General features: G+C 36.0%; 1 protein-coding gene across 1 annotated transcript in view; it reads right to left on the bottom strand.

Annotated features, from left to right (window-relative positions):
- The window catches only part of LOC137294075 (protein trachealess-like), a 67,756-nt gene that overhangs the window by 33,522 nt on the left and 17,546 nt on the right, over nt 1-16,688 (bottom strand). The window contains exon 4 of the mRNA XM_067825009.1: nt 3,372-3,610. Within this exon, the coding sequence (XP_067681110.1) occupies nt 3,372-3,610 (239 nt within the window). The remainder of the gene's footprint in view (nt 1-3,371; nt 3,611-16,688) is intronic.

Here is a 16,688-nt window from a genome sequence, read left to right on the forward strand (position 1 = left end):
GAATCTGTAAATTATGAAGTCTGAACCAGACAATTCAGTGATCAACAGTATAAGCACTGATCTATGCAATCCATAAGAAGAAGGGGCCTCATGATCTTCACTGGAAACAAATTCAACAAAAATAACTTAGTCAAAAGCAGATCCAGAAGAGGGGTGCAAGGGAGCACACACACACACACACATTTGTGGTGAAAGTTTATTAAATGACCATTGAAATGATCATGAAAATGAAATATGCATCCCCACTTACTCAAGAATGTGCACCCTACCCCTCTTTGTCAAAAAAACGTATCTGTCCCTGTTAGCCACTAAATACATGTATATATATTGCAATATGTATTTCATCACATCAACACTTCTAGTTCGAATCTGTTTTTCATCTTTTTCAGTGCACAATAGGAAAGTAAACAGAAAGAAAAAAGTAAAATCTCTGAAGAGACACTGTAGTTAAAATCTAGTTTATCCCAAGCCTAGGAGGAATCTTTGCTCTCTCTGATGATGCATCATATCACTTCTAACCTTAGACAATGAATGAGCATGTAAGTACCTTAAATGAAAGCCTACAGAAATACTGGATGGAAAAATATACAATGTGGTTAATGAATGAGCATACAAGTAAAATGTACTTTGAATGACAGTCTCAACTGTCCCCCCCAAAACTGAGTGTTATTACAAGAAAATGTATGCATTTAGGAAATGCATCAAACTATTCCACAAATGACAGCAAGAAACACACCCATTAAACAACAGGCTTTAACTTGTTATCATATGAAAGAGTCATCAGATACAAAAATCTTGTATAGAATCAGAATCACCATGATATCATTTGACAAAGGTGTCAGTCAAGGCGGCCTTATCACTGCAGGCTTGTCTGGAGATTTGGATCCCCCAAAATACACACAAAACAAACGATTGGTGCTATCTGGCTACCGTGTGATTTACGGCAAATGCTGTAGGTCTATTCTGAGTCCTGTTACTCAACACAGCTGATTAGCAAGTTTAATCCTGGGTAATTTCAAATATATTTTAAAAAACTGGATATCAAGTGCACACTAAAGAAGAGGCCCAACAGGGGTTACCTGAACTGGCATGAAGCAAGTCATATCTCTAAAAGCATTGATTTGTGACTTGTTGGATCAAAATGTTACGTTCTTAACAATGATACAATCATATTAGTATTCATACTGAGGCCTTATCCTGTTTATATGTTCAAAGACATACATCAATGAATGTGAAACAATGCAATTTCTGAAAGTGTAAATTTTGTTTAAAAATAATCTGATCAGAATCTTCTAACAAGTTGCTTAACAAAGAACTGAAATTTGGAAGAACAGAGCATATTAACTATATGACCAGAAGTAGATTCTCCAAAGTGTGATATAATGGAAATATCGCCCTCAGAAAATGACATAAAATTCTAATTCTGTATGGACCTTCTAGAAAGCAATGTAAAATGACCATTTCACTTCAAATCATCTTCAAGAAAGTGAATAAAGTGTGATCACTCAATGTGGATCCCTCAAAAAGGAACATGAAAGAGTATATCACTCTAAGTGTATGTTCAAAAAAGTGAAACATAAGAGCATATTACTCCGGAGAGATCAGAAACAAAACAGTATATCTCCCTGGATGGATCTTTAAAAAAGTGAAATATAAGAGCATATTACTCCCGAGAGATCAGAAACAAAACAGTATATCTCCCTGGATGGATCTTTAAAAAAGTGAAATATAAGAGTATACTGCTGTAGAGATCAGAAACTAAACAATATATCCCTCTGGTTGAATCTTTTCAAGTGATATACATAACAGTATAACACTGTAGAGATCAGAAACAAATGAGTATATCACTCTGTGGAGATCAGGAAGTAAATAATATGCCATTCTTGAACTGCTATTCAAGAAAGTGTCATAAAACACTACAATCTATCACCTTCAACAGATCTTTAATAAACTGACATAACTAACCTACATCAAAATTTCTAAGTCAGAAATCATGAAACAATCAATTTACAAACTCTGATTTAATATCCCTAAAGTTGCTACAATACGACACCAAAAAATCTAAAATATGTCGATGTTATAACCGTAAATTGCGAAACCTGTATCATCATGCTTACGTTTATATGTTTTTATGCCACCTTTATCTTGCACTTAACCAGCCCCCTTTGGGAGAGCCTCTTTGTGGAATGTTGCCACATGACTACCAGAGAATGTTTCTGATTGGCTAAGGGCGCCCTGAATGGTGAGAGAGAGAGCAGGACACTTGCAGCCATCATTTGGCGTTCTGCTCAATTTGGTGTGAATTTACCATGATGCTGTCTCATTCTTTAACTAAGTGGCAATAAATCAGCACACATGGAAACAGACCTGGGGCAATCTATTCAAGCACACTTTAACCTAACAACATCTACTTGGCCAATATCTGATCAGACTGCAGTCTAGACGCTAACGTCTTTGGTAACGTCATATCAGTTTGCTCAACCTGCCATTGACATAATGCTTCTTTACCAACGGATTGTTCTGCTTTGACATACCAACTGATTGTTCCGCATGTTTATACAGGGCAGTCACTGATTTCAATATGGTAATATGTGTGATATGTATAACGTGATGACTGGAAATTGGAAAATGACTCTGTGTTGTAAAAGGTTTGCGTTAGTCATCTAAATGTGTATATAATATTTGTATGTAAAGAAATTCAATCTCAGATATCATTATACAAAGGACAGTTCATTCAGAAATGTCTTCCACATACACAAATAATGGAAGGAAAAATCTACAATTTGCTTGAGAAAACTTTGGTTCATGTGCACTAAGAATAAGTCCTATGACATTCAGAACCAGGAAGTAGGCTTGCAATAATCACAGTGCTAAGATAGTCAAACAAACAAATCAGGACTTTCAGGGCAGTAGGATAGTCAAGCAGTTAAAGTTTCTACTCATTACAGGTAGGGCCCAGAGTCAGTTCCCTATATGAGTAAAATAAGCTGAGCCAATTGCTGCTGTTCTCACAGCATTTTTCCTGCAATATTGTCAAGAGTAAATTTTAAATCTGCACAATAACTCAAAATAAATCCTCACAATTAACATAAAGAAGTTTATTTATAAATTATCAAAGGATTTTCTGTTTTGGGGCATCCTAGGATTTCGGACAATGGCATTAAAATGAGAGGGAATGCATTACAAAAACACAGTAAATACTCGAATGATGTCTTGTGTTGAAGATAAAGTTGTCTTATATTATTTACAGATGTTCACATGACTAGTAGGAAAATGAAGACTGTTCACATATCCAAAAATCCAAAGCAAAGCTTATATCTCTGGACTTCAGCAGTTTATTCTAAAGGTCCTATGAGTGCTTCTTGCCTCACCTTTCACAGATTTATTAGGTGGTGGACCATCTCTAACCCACGGAGGATCTCCATGCCCTGAGAAGTCACGGAGTTTGAGATAGCTGATGGAGAGCCGGATGATAGATGCCTTGTCCAACTGGCTTGTGATGGCTGCTGGCAGGGGAAGTAACTTGGCCAACTCATAGAACTCATAGTTTTCCTTCCCACGGCGGGACCGCGCTGCATCTCGTGACTTCTCCTTCCTCATCTCTAGGATACTGGAAACAATGAAAGTATTTTATGTGCAGTTGGGTACCCATATCCTACATATCAAAACAATAACATCTTCATCATGTTCATAACAGATAACAACTGTTTGTCCACAAACGTTTGATCATGTACACGAGAAGCTGTGAATTAAAGAACCAACAATGTTAAAATTGTGTCTATGCTAAACCACTTTGGTTGACCAAGTACAAAGGGAACTGAAAGCAATATACTTTAGAGAAATTATTATGATGATGACATGAGTTTGTAACTTGAGCAAGTATACATAGGTTATTAGCTTAAATATGTATACATAATGTTGTAATTTAAACAAGCATACAACTTGGGACCTACAACATCTGTAGAATAAACAAGTACTGAAGATGTTAGGACAGATCATGCAAATAAAATCTGCCTTGAAAAGGCAACACATTCTTTATTGTCACATCTTGAAATTATCCAGTGAATATGTCTAAAATCAAACCCAGCTTTCAAATGCATGCTGTCATGTATGTGAAGCTTCTTTAGAGGTCAAACACATCCTTGTTATCTGTCGGTGTTTGTTGTATTGGTCCTTCACTTACTGTGTTTACCATCTACAACTTGCGTGATGATGAAAGAGAAGGAACTCCTCACACCGGGTGGTGTGGTGAGTTTGCAGTAGACCTGGCAAATGTGTGTCAAGGATGTCCTATGTGAGAGATAAAGGCAGTATTATCTCATATGGCAGCACCCACTACATGTGACTTTATTATCAAGTCCCATGTCACATGAATGACAGTGACAACTTTATTACAACCTGTGACACAAATGCCTTCAGCTAATTGGTGAAATGATCAGTGTTTACAAGGTTAAAGATTTGAAACAACCTTTTCTCAACAAGAACATGCGTTATCTGATGGCAATAAGATTAACGGCCTTACTAGTTGAACTGTATCCTGTACATTTTGTATATAAGCATGAACATTTTTTTGTGTTAGGGACCATTCATTCATGACGATTCTTATGGAAATGCATGTACACTTTGAATGTAATACCTCCCCCACCTCAAACTCCTCCATGTCATGTACAAAATCTATGATGACCCCTCTAGTACATGTGTACCAAATTCATAACCCACCTTAACCTCCCTAGAACAAAATAGGTGACCTCCCCTAAAATCATCATCACTCTCACTAGCCATAAGTTATGAACGTCAATACTTTGTTTATGTTTATATCTATTGAGGTATTACATATACTATCATAATATCTATTCGTTTGTTTTAGTGCAATATCTAAACAATGTTCCTAGGCTCTGGATTGAGCAAGAGAAAAGTCATGGACTTACAAATTCACCAAGCACTGTTCAACAAGCAAACATTAACATAAACATTAAAAAATAAGCTGTTATGATTGTTCAGTGATTTAATAAAACAAAACAATGACAAGTTTGTCTGAAATGCAGAACAACACACATAATTTTCACACTCTCAGGCATGATTGAACCATGAAATAGTTTCTCTGTGAAACACAGTTTCAACGCATTTCAACCACAACACATGTGACCGAGCTACAAATCTAAATCTTGAATGTATTTTTAAGGAAACACAGCCAGCTGCCAGTCACATGAATTCTTGAAAAGCTTTCATTAAATTCTTACAAGCTTCAGTAGCCAGAAAATTATAACAATTAGCCCTAGGGCTAGTTCTGCTTAATAAACGGACGGTGGGGTAGGTTAGCAGTTGAAGCATTTGCTCGTCACACTGACAACCCAGTTTGATTCTCCACATAACTACAATGTGTTAAGCCCATTTCTGGTGTCCCCTGCCAAGATATGGGTGGAATGATGCTAACAGCAGCATAAAATTATACTCACTCACTCAATATTAATCACAGAAAAATAGTACAATATTTTTGTGATAACATCATAAAAAAAAACATAAATACTCACAAATACACTCCTGCTGACTTATTTCTTCTGAACTAAAATCCAAAACTGCAGAATGTTTTGTATAAAAGCAGCACAAGATCTCTATGCATCAGTGATCAAGGACATCTGAGCACACGGCTAATGTTTCAGGTTGTTTGAAGTCAGTAGCCTTCATCGATATATATGTTCTAACTTATGTAACAGCTGCAGGAAGCTGTTAAAAATATGAGACTTACTGACAATCACAAATACACCCAAAACTTGGTGATTATAAGATTATCTTTCAAAAATACATAGCAGTTTTCACATTTGATCATCTCCTGGTGTATACTCCGGATTTTCTCCACTTTTGTAGTGTGAAATATTAATATGTGCTTGGTAATGTCTGAGTGTCAATACCAACGCAACATGTTGGTTACAACAACTTTTTGAAACAACGAAAAGTAAAACTGGAAAACCTGACAACTATTCGAAACAGTGAAATGTGAAACTGGAAAACCTGACACCCATTTTAAGTAATGAAACGTGAAACAAGCAACCTGACAACTATTTGAAACAATCAAATGTGAAACTGGAAAACCTGACAGCTATTTGAAATAATCAAATGTCAAACTGGAAAACATGACACCCATTTTAAACAATTAAATGTGAAACTGGAAAAATTGTCAACTATTTGAAACAATCAAATGTCAAACTGGAAAACCTGATAACTATTTGAAACAATCAAATGTGAAACTGGAAAAATTGTCGACTATTCAAAATAATCAAACGTCAAACTGGAAAACCTGACAACTATTTGAAATAATCAAATGTGAAACTGGAAAACCTGACAACTATTTGAAACATTGAAGTGAATGGTTGAAGGCAAAGGAAAGACTACCCAAAATGTGTGAACACCTGCACATGCATAACATGTATTGTCAATGAAGGTGTAAAATGGCTCCAGATGTAGCTTAACCACTTGTTGAAAACACAATTTTTGTTTAATTAAGATCTGAAATTATCACAACAAATGTGGTATATCTGGAGTTTTACTATAAACATAACATCAGTAGAATGTTTTTTTTGATTAGAGAAAATGCTGTGGCCCTGTATTTCAAATCATTAAGAAAACTCATATACTTTTCAAAATAGTAAAGGAACATGAACTTTCAATTTGGATTAAGTGTAAATGTTAACAAACGTTTCAAGGACAGACATCTTATGAATGCACCACCATTTCCCTCTATAACCACTCCTAAACACAACGTATGATATGCATGTGCACAATGCAGTAGCCCCATACACATGCATGGTGTCCCATTCTTGATTTTGACGTTTTTTTCAAGAAGGTCTAGAAGTCACTTATAACATTGACTCTGACACTCATCTTGCATCACATATTTGTTAGTGTTTGTTTCTAGTCATTTGTTTTAAAAAAAAATCACATACATGCAAAATACATGCCACACACCAATCATCTTTCAAAAGTGACTACATTCCAAATAACTATGGTTGTAAGAAGTGCAAATGGTGATGCACTCTCAAAACATTCAATAATATCATATCAACATTGATTGTCTCTGATAAATCTCCTAAATATTTTTAATAAAAAAAGAAGTTCCCCTATTTTTTTTAAGAGTATATAAACAATTTGGAAAGGCATGAATTTCAAAACATATCCATCAATCCAGCAAGTCTTAATGGAAATGCAGTTGCATTTATTGCGAAAACCCTTAGAACTGATTTAGTGTCAATCAACTATTGAAAGAGTTCATGACATGGGCACTGCCCAAAGGCCTTTCCCTACCCCTACCTTCACCCCACGCACACACACAATCCACAGCTCAATACACCAATGTGAAAGGTGACTCAAGTTGTAAAAACTACATGTCTATTGACACTTAGTCATGAACGCTAATTCTGTTCCCAGTGACGGAAACAGAAAATGTTGCTACTTCCTTGGAGTGAGGCCTTGCACATGCCTGTCTCAGCTGAGTGCACTGATACGAGAATAAGTGCGACATTGACACCACTAACAGCTTCCTCTCTGCCCACATCGTCACCAGTTTTACCTCTTCTAGCGTCCGCTGATGTTCACAACAACAAAAGACGACCTAAAGCTACAAAACCAGACATTTTTATTGAGCTATATCTTCTTTATTGAATGCTTGCACCAATGTGGTAGTTTCTTGCCGTAAGCAAGATTGTCGTAGCTCATTTGATGAATGATGAATTGCAACACCAATACTCTTGGCAATGAGTTATTGACAGGAGGGTGGGCACCTCCTCCAAAGCAATCAATTTACATTGAAAACAAATGCTGTTGAGCTTGAATTATGGAAAGAAGTAAACTTTTTGTAAAGCGCTAGCTTTTTTGCTTGTCAGAGTACACAAATATCTCTTTACGAAGGCTGTTGTTTGTGTTTCAAGTAATTCAATAATAAAGTTCTGATGATACCTGCTAGTTGTTTCACATCATCAATTCTCAACAAGATCAATGGTAGCATTTAAGGACACATGTTCATGGGAACTTCTTTAGTGTTTAGTGAGTGTCAGTTCAGTTCAAGCTGTCTTCACCCCATCCTTGCACAAACAATTCTCTTTATTTTAAAACATTCCATTTATTTGTATTTCAGCCAAATATCAGCAAACAAAACATGATACCATTATATTGTACATAAAATGAAAACAAGTTTGATATTTTTAACAAAACAATATTTAGTATTTCAACAAATATTCGTAGATATTTAGATTTGAATGCAACATTTCTCATTGTTTTCACCAAAACCATACTTAGTTTTTCAACAAATATTTGTCTATACGTGGAGATTTATAATTTGCATAAACATTAAAATTTTCACAACTATACACTGCCTTGATAACCAAACAGATACTCGTAAGACTTTATATAATCAAAGCTTGGATTTATCTTCGAATGTAACAAGTTTATGAAAAACATCTGCTGCAGACCAGTGAGTCAGTGATCGATGAGTATGATGTTTCTTGTGTACTTTAATTCTGGCAAATTACAATTTCTCCCTGGTCAAATAAATTCATTTCTGTAACAATACCTTGTTAATAAGGGTTTAAGTTATTTGAAAACAAGTTACCTCAATGTTTATTAACACTCAATGCTAAAACAGACAAAATAAATCACAAATAGATATATAGTATTTTGTAGTAAGCCCTATATAGCTATTAACTGTTACACATGTGGATTTTATTTCCATGAAAAAATATGACCAATTTACATAGTAACAGACCAAATAATGAAACAAAGGGATTCAATCGTTTGAATCCATACTTCAGCCATGTACAACATATTGTGATCAAATTTTCCAATGACCCCTGCTGTGATATTGCACGGTCAAATGTGGCTTCTTGTTTGAAATAGCTCAATTACAATGTAACAATAATGTAACAACAATGTTGCTGATGTAAGATTGTCTTCATCATCCAGGATTGTTATTGTATCAAAAGTTAACAATACTGACACAAGAAAGGAAGAGAATTACAGTAGCCATAACTCTTAACCTGATTGGTGAATTTCCAATTTTGATGATGGTGACTTGTCCAAAAACTATATTTTGGAATGTTTTGTTCAAAGTCTATTTTTTTTATTGACTAAGTTTGTTAATACAGATTCATTAATACCTGAATTCACTGAAAGGATATTATGTAGTTCCTTCTTAGACAAGACACATGTCTAATTATTTATTTCCAAAATCCTCACTCCTCTATGGGGTGTGTGTGCATTATACTTGGGTGTAACTGTACCCAAGACTGAAAGGTAGATCCAGACAGTTGCCAAATGTAGTACACTATCTGTGTTACATGTTTAGACTGAGACTGATGACAAAAAGTTGTATACTCTGCTCAGACTATTTTAGATTCATCCAGTTGCTGTAGATTGTATGCTCTATGTACTACATCTTCTGATCCAGCCAGTTGTTAAATGTTGTATAATATGATTTATTACATGCTAAATGTTGCTTACTCTGTGTATCACATGATTAGATCCATAAATACGCAAAAAGTTGTATCAAAAGGGTATTCCTTGTTTCAATCCAGACAGCTGCTAGAAGTTGTATACTCTGGTATCACATTTACATTCAGACAGATGCAAAACACGCACTGTGTTGTTACATATTTCAATCCATGGAGATGAAAAAGTTGTATACTCTGCATATTGCATGTGTAGATTTGGACAGATGTGAAAATACTGTACACTTTGCCTGTTACATATTTCTGTCACGAGAGCTGCCAAATGTGGTATATGTTGCATATTACATGTTTAGATTCAGAAAGTTGTACACTAAGTTTGCTACATGTTTCAATCCAGAGAGTTGCCAAATGTGGTACATACTCTGTGCAATATATGTTTAGATCCGGAGTCAATATCACTGAGTACTTTGTGTCTTGAATGTTTAGATCTACATCATCAGCTGTGCTGATATATAAAGTATACAAAATGGCTGCCATGTAATACTTAATCTTTCACAAGCTTAATAAAAATGGTACTTAACGGAAACGAGTTTAGTACATGTATTCTGTTTATTACATTCCAACATATTTTGATAGAAATGGCCCACACTGTGGCTACTCTCAGCTTTCCACATTAGTCATGCAAGGTCTAACACCACTGTGGCTGAAATATTATAATTGTGACATCATAACTGTAAACCATTATGACATCATACTTCAAGCAGTATTACTCTAGCACAATATTCCATAAAAATATTACTCTGCATTATCTTCCACGGATGAATAATAATGCTTCATATTCCATGTTTAGATCCAGCCAGCTAGTATTGCTGTATATTATGTGTATAGCATGTCTAGGTACAGCCAGCCAGCATTGCTGTATACTATGTGTATTCCATGTTTAGATCCAGTCAGTCAGCATCTCAACCGGGTCTCTCTCTAGATTTGATGGATGAGGAGAAAGAGCCACAGTCAACAATTTACAGGCATGAGGTACCTATGAATAAATTTCCTATCCAACTGGCATCGAGAAATCAAGTTGATCCTTGGACTAGAGAAATGTGATTGATGGTTCTCATATGGATGGGATTTGCTTTTTAATCAATCAGTGAGCTAAGTGGCTCTCGGATTATTTGGCAGTGAGCGAGCGCGCAAGAAGGAAAGGCAATGCAACCTTTCGGAAAATGAAAAAAGATTGTCCATTCATGATAACTGTCTGGGTCACTTGTGTGTCCACCTTTTTATCCTTCAATAACAATGATACACTTATTATGACATAACCCATCCCTTTCATCCTTACTGAGAAAATTAAGTGACATATGCAGTACACATACTAGCAACTTACCATGCAATAGACATTCAAGAAATTCAATTTGGAGAAAAAGGACGGCATTATGACCAACGGTGATCTCAACTAAGGTTTTTGTTTGAATGAATTCAATGAACATAACCCATAGAAGCAATATTTGCAAGAAAACTGTTTGATTTTTTTAAGTTTTTATTTGAACATTCAACTTTTAAAAACATCAATGTGAAAAGATGTTCATCAATCATTTATGCCAAATCATATCATTGCCAAACATAATGTGGATGACATTTTCAGATAGGACCCTGCTGTTCATCATTTACAAAGGAGTGAGTGAGTGAGTGAGTGAGTGAGTGAGTGAGTGAGTTATACCATAGCATGTCAGCTTCATATATCGGTATATGGTCTCTGACATAATGCAATGTTTTTTGGTTTTGTAATGTGGTCTGTGTGATGTGAAAGTGATGTGATCAGTGCAGTATTATTTCATGTGTTTGGAACACACATTCAAATAACATTATCACATTTGATGATAAGTTTTTAAATGCAAGATAACAAAATCGAAATCTGAATTTAGTGAGAAATGTTGAGGGGCAAGTTTTGTTGCATCACCCCAGTAAAGGCTCTACATCACTGACCACACTAATTCTGTGATGTTAGTTGAAGTGAACATTTTTATCAATATCAAAGCATTTTCAAAGTATTCTAAATCAAGGTTTACTTTGTACAGGATGTTCATCAACATTTAGATTCAAAACAAATCTCTCTCTGTTAGACTTGCACCAAAATGCATCCATACTGAGGAGTTCCCATCTGAGAATGCTTAATGAAATGGGACTCTCTGCATAAAACCTATACACATTAATGAATTTGTTTTTAACAACCCTTCTCTCAGTAAGATAGGCAAATAATGACAAGCTTGAACTTTATGTTGAAGTTTCACATGCTGCATTTGAAATAAACTAAAGGAAGGCATATTCTGTCCTTGTATGAAGAGATGATACACACACTGCATTTATAAAATACATCATCATACTGCATGTATACATCACACCATGCATACATACATCACACAATGCATGGGGTACATCAATGCATGCATACATCATCCAATGCATGGAGTATATCACATGAGGTATAGGTACGTCCCACAATGCATAGGGTACATCCCACAATGCATAGGGTACATCCCACAATGCATAGGGTACATCCCACAATGCATGCACACATCATGCAATGCATGGATACAGCAATCAATGCATGGAGTACATCACATGAGGCATAGGTACATCACACAATGCATGGGGTACATCAATGCATGCATACATCATCCAATGCATGGAGTATATCACATGAGGTATAGGTACATCCCACAATGCATAGGGTACATCCCACAATGCATGCATACATCATCCAATGCATGGAGTATATCACATGAGGCATAGGTACGTCCCACAATGCATAGGGTACATCCCACAATGCATAGGGTACATCCCACAATGCATGAACACATCATGCAATGCATGGATACAGCAATCAATGCATGGAGTACATCACATGAGGCATAGGTACATCACACAATGCATGGGGTACATCAATGCATGCATACATCATCCAATGCATGGAGTATATCACATGAGGTATAGGTACGTCCCACAATGCATAGGGTACGTCCCACAATGCATGCATACATCATCCAATGCATGGAGTACATCACATGAGGCATAGGTACGTCCCACAATGCATAGGGTACATCCCACAATGCATAGGGTACATCCCACAATGCATGAACACATCATGCAATGCATGGATACAGCAATCAATGCATGGAGTACATCACATGAGGCATAGGTACATCACACAATGCATGGAGTACATCACATGAGGCATAGGTACATCACACAATGCATGGAGTACATCACATGAGGCATAGGTACATCACACAATGCATGGAGTACATCACATGAGGCATAGGTACATCACACAATGCATGGAGTACATCACATGAGGCATAGGTACATCACACAATGCATGGAGTACATCACATGAGGCATAGGTACATCACACAATGCATGGAGTACATCACATGAGGCATAGGTACATCCCACAATGCATGGATACATCATCCAATGCATGGAGTACATCACATGAGGCATAGGTACATCACACAATGCATGCATACATCATCCAATGCATGGAGTACATCACATGAGGCATAGGTACATCACACAATGCGTGGGGTATATTACATGAATCATGGATACATCACACAATGCACTGGGTATATTACACAATGCACTGGGTATATTACACAATGCACTGGGTATATTACACAATGCACTGGGTATATTACACAATGCACTGGGTATATTACACAATGCACTGGGTATATTACACAATGCACTGGGTATATTACACAATGCACTGGGTATATTACACAATGCACTGGGTATATTACACAATGCACTGGGTATATTACACAATGCACTGGGTATATTACACAATGCACTGGGTATATTACACAATGCACTGGGTATATTACACAATGCACTGGGTATATTACACAATGCACTGGGTATATTACACAATGCACTGGGTATATTACACAATGCACTGGGTATATTACACAATGCACTGGGTATATTACACAATGCACTGGGTATATTACACAATGCACTGGGTATATTACACAATGCAAGGGATATATTACATGAGGTATGCATATATTACACAATGCATGGTGTATCTCTCATGAGGAATGGATACATCATCACGCTGCTGAAACACATCTCACACTTTATGAGGGCATTACACAATGCTTACATACATGTGTAATTACATCACATACAGTATGAACTGATACAGCTTGAAATACATAACACAACGTATGGGTACATCACATGATGCATGAATACATCACACAATATATGGGTACATCACATGGTGCATGAATACACTACACAATGTATGGGCACATCACATGATGTATACATCACACAATGTATGGGTACATCACATGGTGCATGAATACACCACATGATGTAGTAACACATCACACAAAGCTACACTGTATTCATACATCACACAATGTACTAATACATCATACTGTATGAATTCACCTGCCACTGTATTCATACATCACACTGTATGAATTCACCCAACACTGTATTCATACATCACACACTGTATTAATACATCACACTGTAAGAATTCATGTGACACTGTATTCATACATCACACACTCTATTAATACATCACACAATGTGTGATAACATCACCAATAACACAACATTTGAAACCTATAAAAAACATGAACACTGGTTTCCCAGCATTCAGCAGAAGCCATGAACTCCACTTCTTCTAACTTTCCCAGATTACTGGTTCTGTTACTTCTCTGGCCAATAAACAATTCATTAACATAAGAAGGATGAGCATGTCACAAAAACCACATGAAACTTCAGTCAGCTGTCCACCAGTTATACAGCACTTTAACCCCATGTTTACTCAGTCAAGAAAACATGGAGACATTTTTGCTCAGATCATTTTTCACACTAGGTTTAAGACTGTCTGTATGCATGTTGATCTTCAGTTCATTTCCTACCTCCATGACATGCTGTGCATCAAGAAGTTTACGCACAGCTAGATGACAGAGCACAACACAATCGTCTCTGTTCTTACAATCCCCGGAAGTAGCCATGATGGATCAGGCCAACCTCGTACAGCCATAAGACGCCACAGAAAAACATTCTAGTTTCAAAAAATGTTTACGTATTTCTACGACACACACATATGCATGCACACACGTTTGCAGGCACACATGCGCAGAACACATGCAAGCTTCATATAAATAAGCCCATATTAATCTTTGCACAAGTGCTCGTACATAGATAAACAGACAGACAGACAGAGACATGCATACACATGTAATACACATTCATTCATAAGCATTCAATTAATATTTAGATTTGTGCAAACACACAGACATACACACACATGCAAACACAGACTCATATATCAGCCTTTATTTATCTTTGCACATACAAACACGACATTGTAATGCATGTACAGATTAATACTGTTTAACATTAAAGTATAACATTAATATGTCACTCAAGTGAAAAATTTGTCATGACAGCACTAGTTTCAGTCTACTTCAGTGACAGTGGCTTTCAAAATGCACACATAGTTACTTATACACCAGATGCCTCAACAATTATTTTAAAATATTCTTATACAGTCAATAATTCAGTTATATGGCTATCACAAATACTGAAGCAATAACTTGACCATGGTCAAGTGCTGAGACCAAGTCATGCCCTTGTGCAATTATATTTCTTGTTTTATGGATTCTGTCTTCAGGAAACCAAAGGGCAGGGGAAAGGGAATGAAAATAAAAATCACAAGTAGAAGCAAAAACGAGTTTTCATGTTAATTCTTTTGGCTTGTATATTTTAACCCAAAATTAGTTGAGTTCAGGTTTCACACTGATTTCAAGAGTATTTCAGTTACGTCACATTAACAGTAGCATTATATTTTCTGAGCTGGGAAAATCAAGTTTTAATTTTCTTGACAAAAATACGACCGACAGCCCTGTTAAACAAGAAATAAAATTGGTTTGGCCTAAGGACAAAAGTTATTAAAAAATTAATCATTCCACTTCTCTGAACTAAACTTTGAGAAAAAGTGATATATGCATGATAAAAAAAAAAAATCAGTTTAATCAACATTCAAAAACAGAAAAAAAGCATTGAGCTTCTCTTTGAATTACCTCTTGAGGATTCTCCTCATTTTTCTCTATTAGTTAAATGTTCAAGTCACTAAAATGAAGCACACAATTTGAATGTTTTTCTCAAAAGTGCCATCTTGCCTGGTCTTATTATTCAAGTTCTCATGATGCTCAAAACAGAGGCAGATCTTAATAGGGGTATTTGGCATATCGCAGCTTTAAAGAAACTTACCTAAAATGAGATAAACATTGCAAATTTTAATTTTAAGACATTAATTCCTGAATCTGACATTATAGACACCAAAACATTCATGACAAGATTTTGTACATCTCCTCTCATCACACTAAACTATTCGTACAATAACTATTGTTGTGCTGCCTAAAACATTTAAAACATTTACTGTCTTAATCAACCACAAAATTCTTCATCTCTCACGATCACATACAATTATACATGTTATCATAAATTTATTATCATTTAATACACCTTTAGGGGCGGTGGGGTCGCGCAGTGGTTAAGGCGTTCGCTCGTCAAGCCGAAGACCCGGGTTCAATTCCCCACATGGGTACAAAGTGTGAAGCCCATTTTCTGGTGTCCCCCGCTGTGATATTGCTGGAATATTGCTAAAAGCGGCGTAAAACTTAACTCACTAATACACCTTCAAGACCTAGTATACATATATACATGTGTGTATGAAGGGCTTCAAACCACACAAGCAATACTGGCTTAAATACCTGCAGAACACGATGTGTACATTAACACGCCGATAACTGACTGCACTGATCAAATCTAGGAATATTAATACCATATTGATACAAATCTATGAACATCAAGATTTAATGGAAACAAATCTAAAAATATCAACATGAAATAATTATGGCATGGAACCTTTATATTTATTGAGATTACCATGCTAAAGATGAACCAAAAAAAGGTAAAAATGTTCAGTTCAAAACATATGATGGATCAGCCCAGTTTATACTCAGTTTCGACTTTTGTTATATCAGTACTATAATTTGTAATCACTGCTGCCTCTATGTACTTGTGCAGTAAAAACAGTAATTATCTTATCATTACACTGCAGGGGTTAAAAAATCCTATTGCCCGACGCCCAGCACAAGTCAGTTTTCATTTCGGGCAATGTAATAATGGTAGCTTACTTGTCCAAGGACTACTAGA

Source organism: Haliotis asinina, chromosome 8 (genome assembly GCF_037392515.1).
Source record: "Haliotis asinina isolate JCU_RB_2024 chromosome 8, JCU_Hal_asi_v2, whole genome shotgun sequence".
Lineage (NCBI taxonomy): Eukaryota > Metazoa > Mollusca > Gastropoda > Lepetellida > Haliotidae > Haliotis > Haliotis asinina.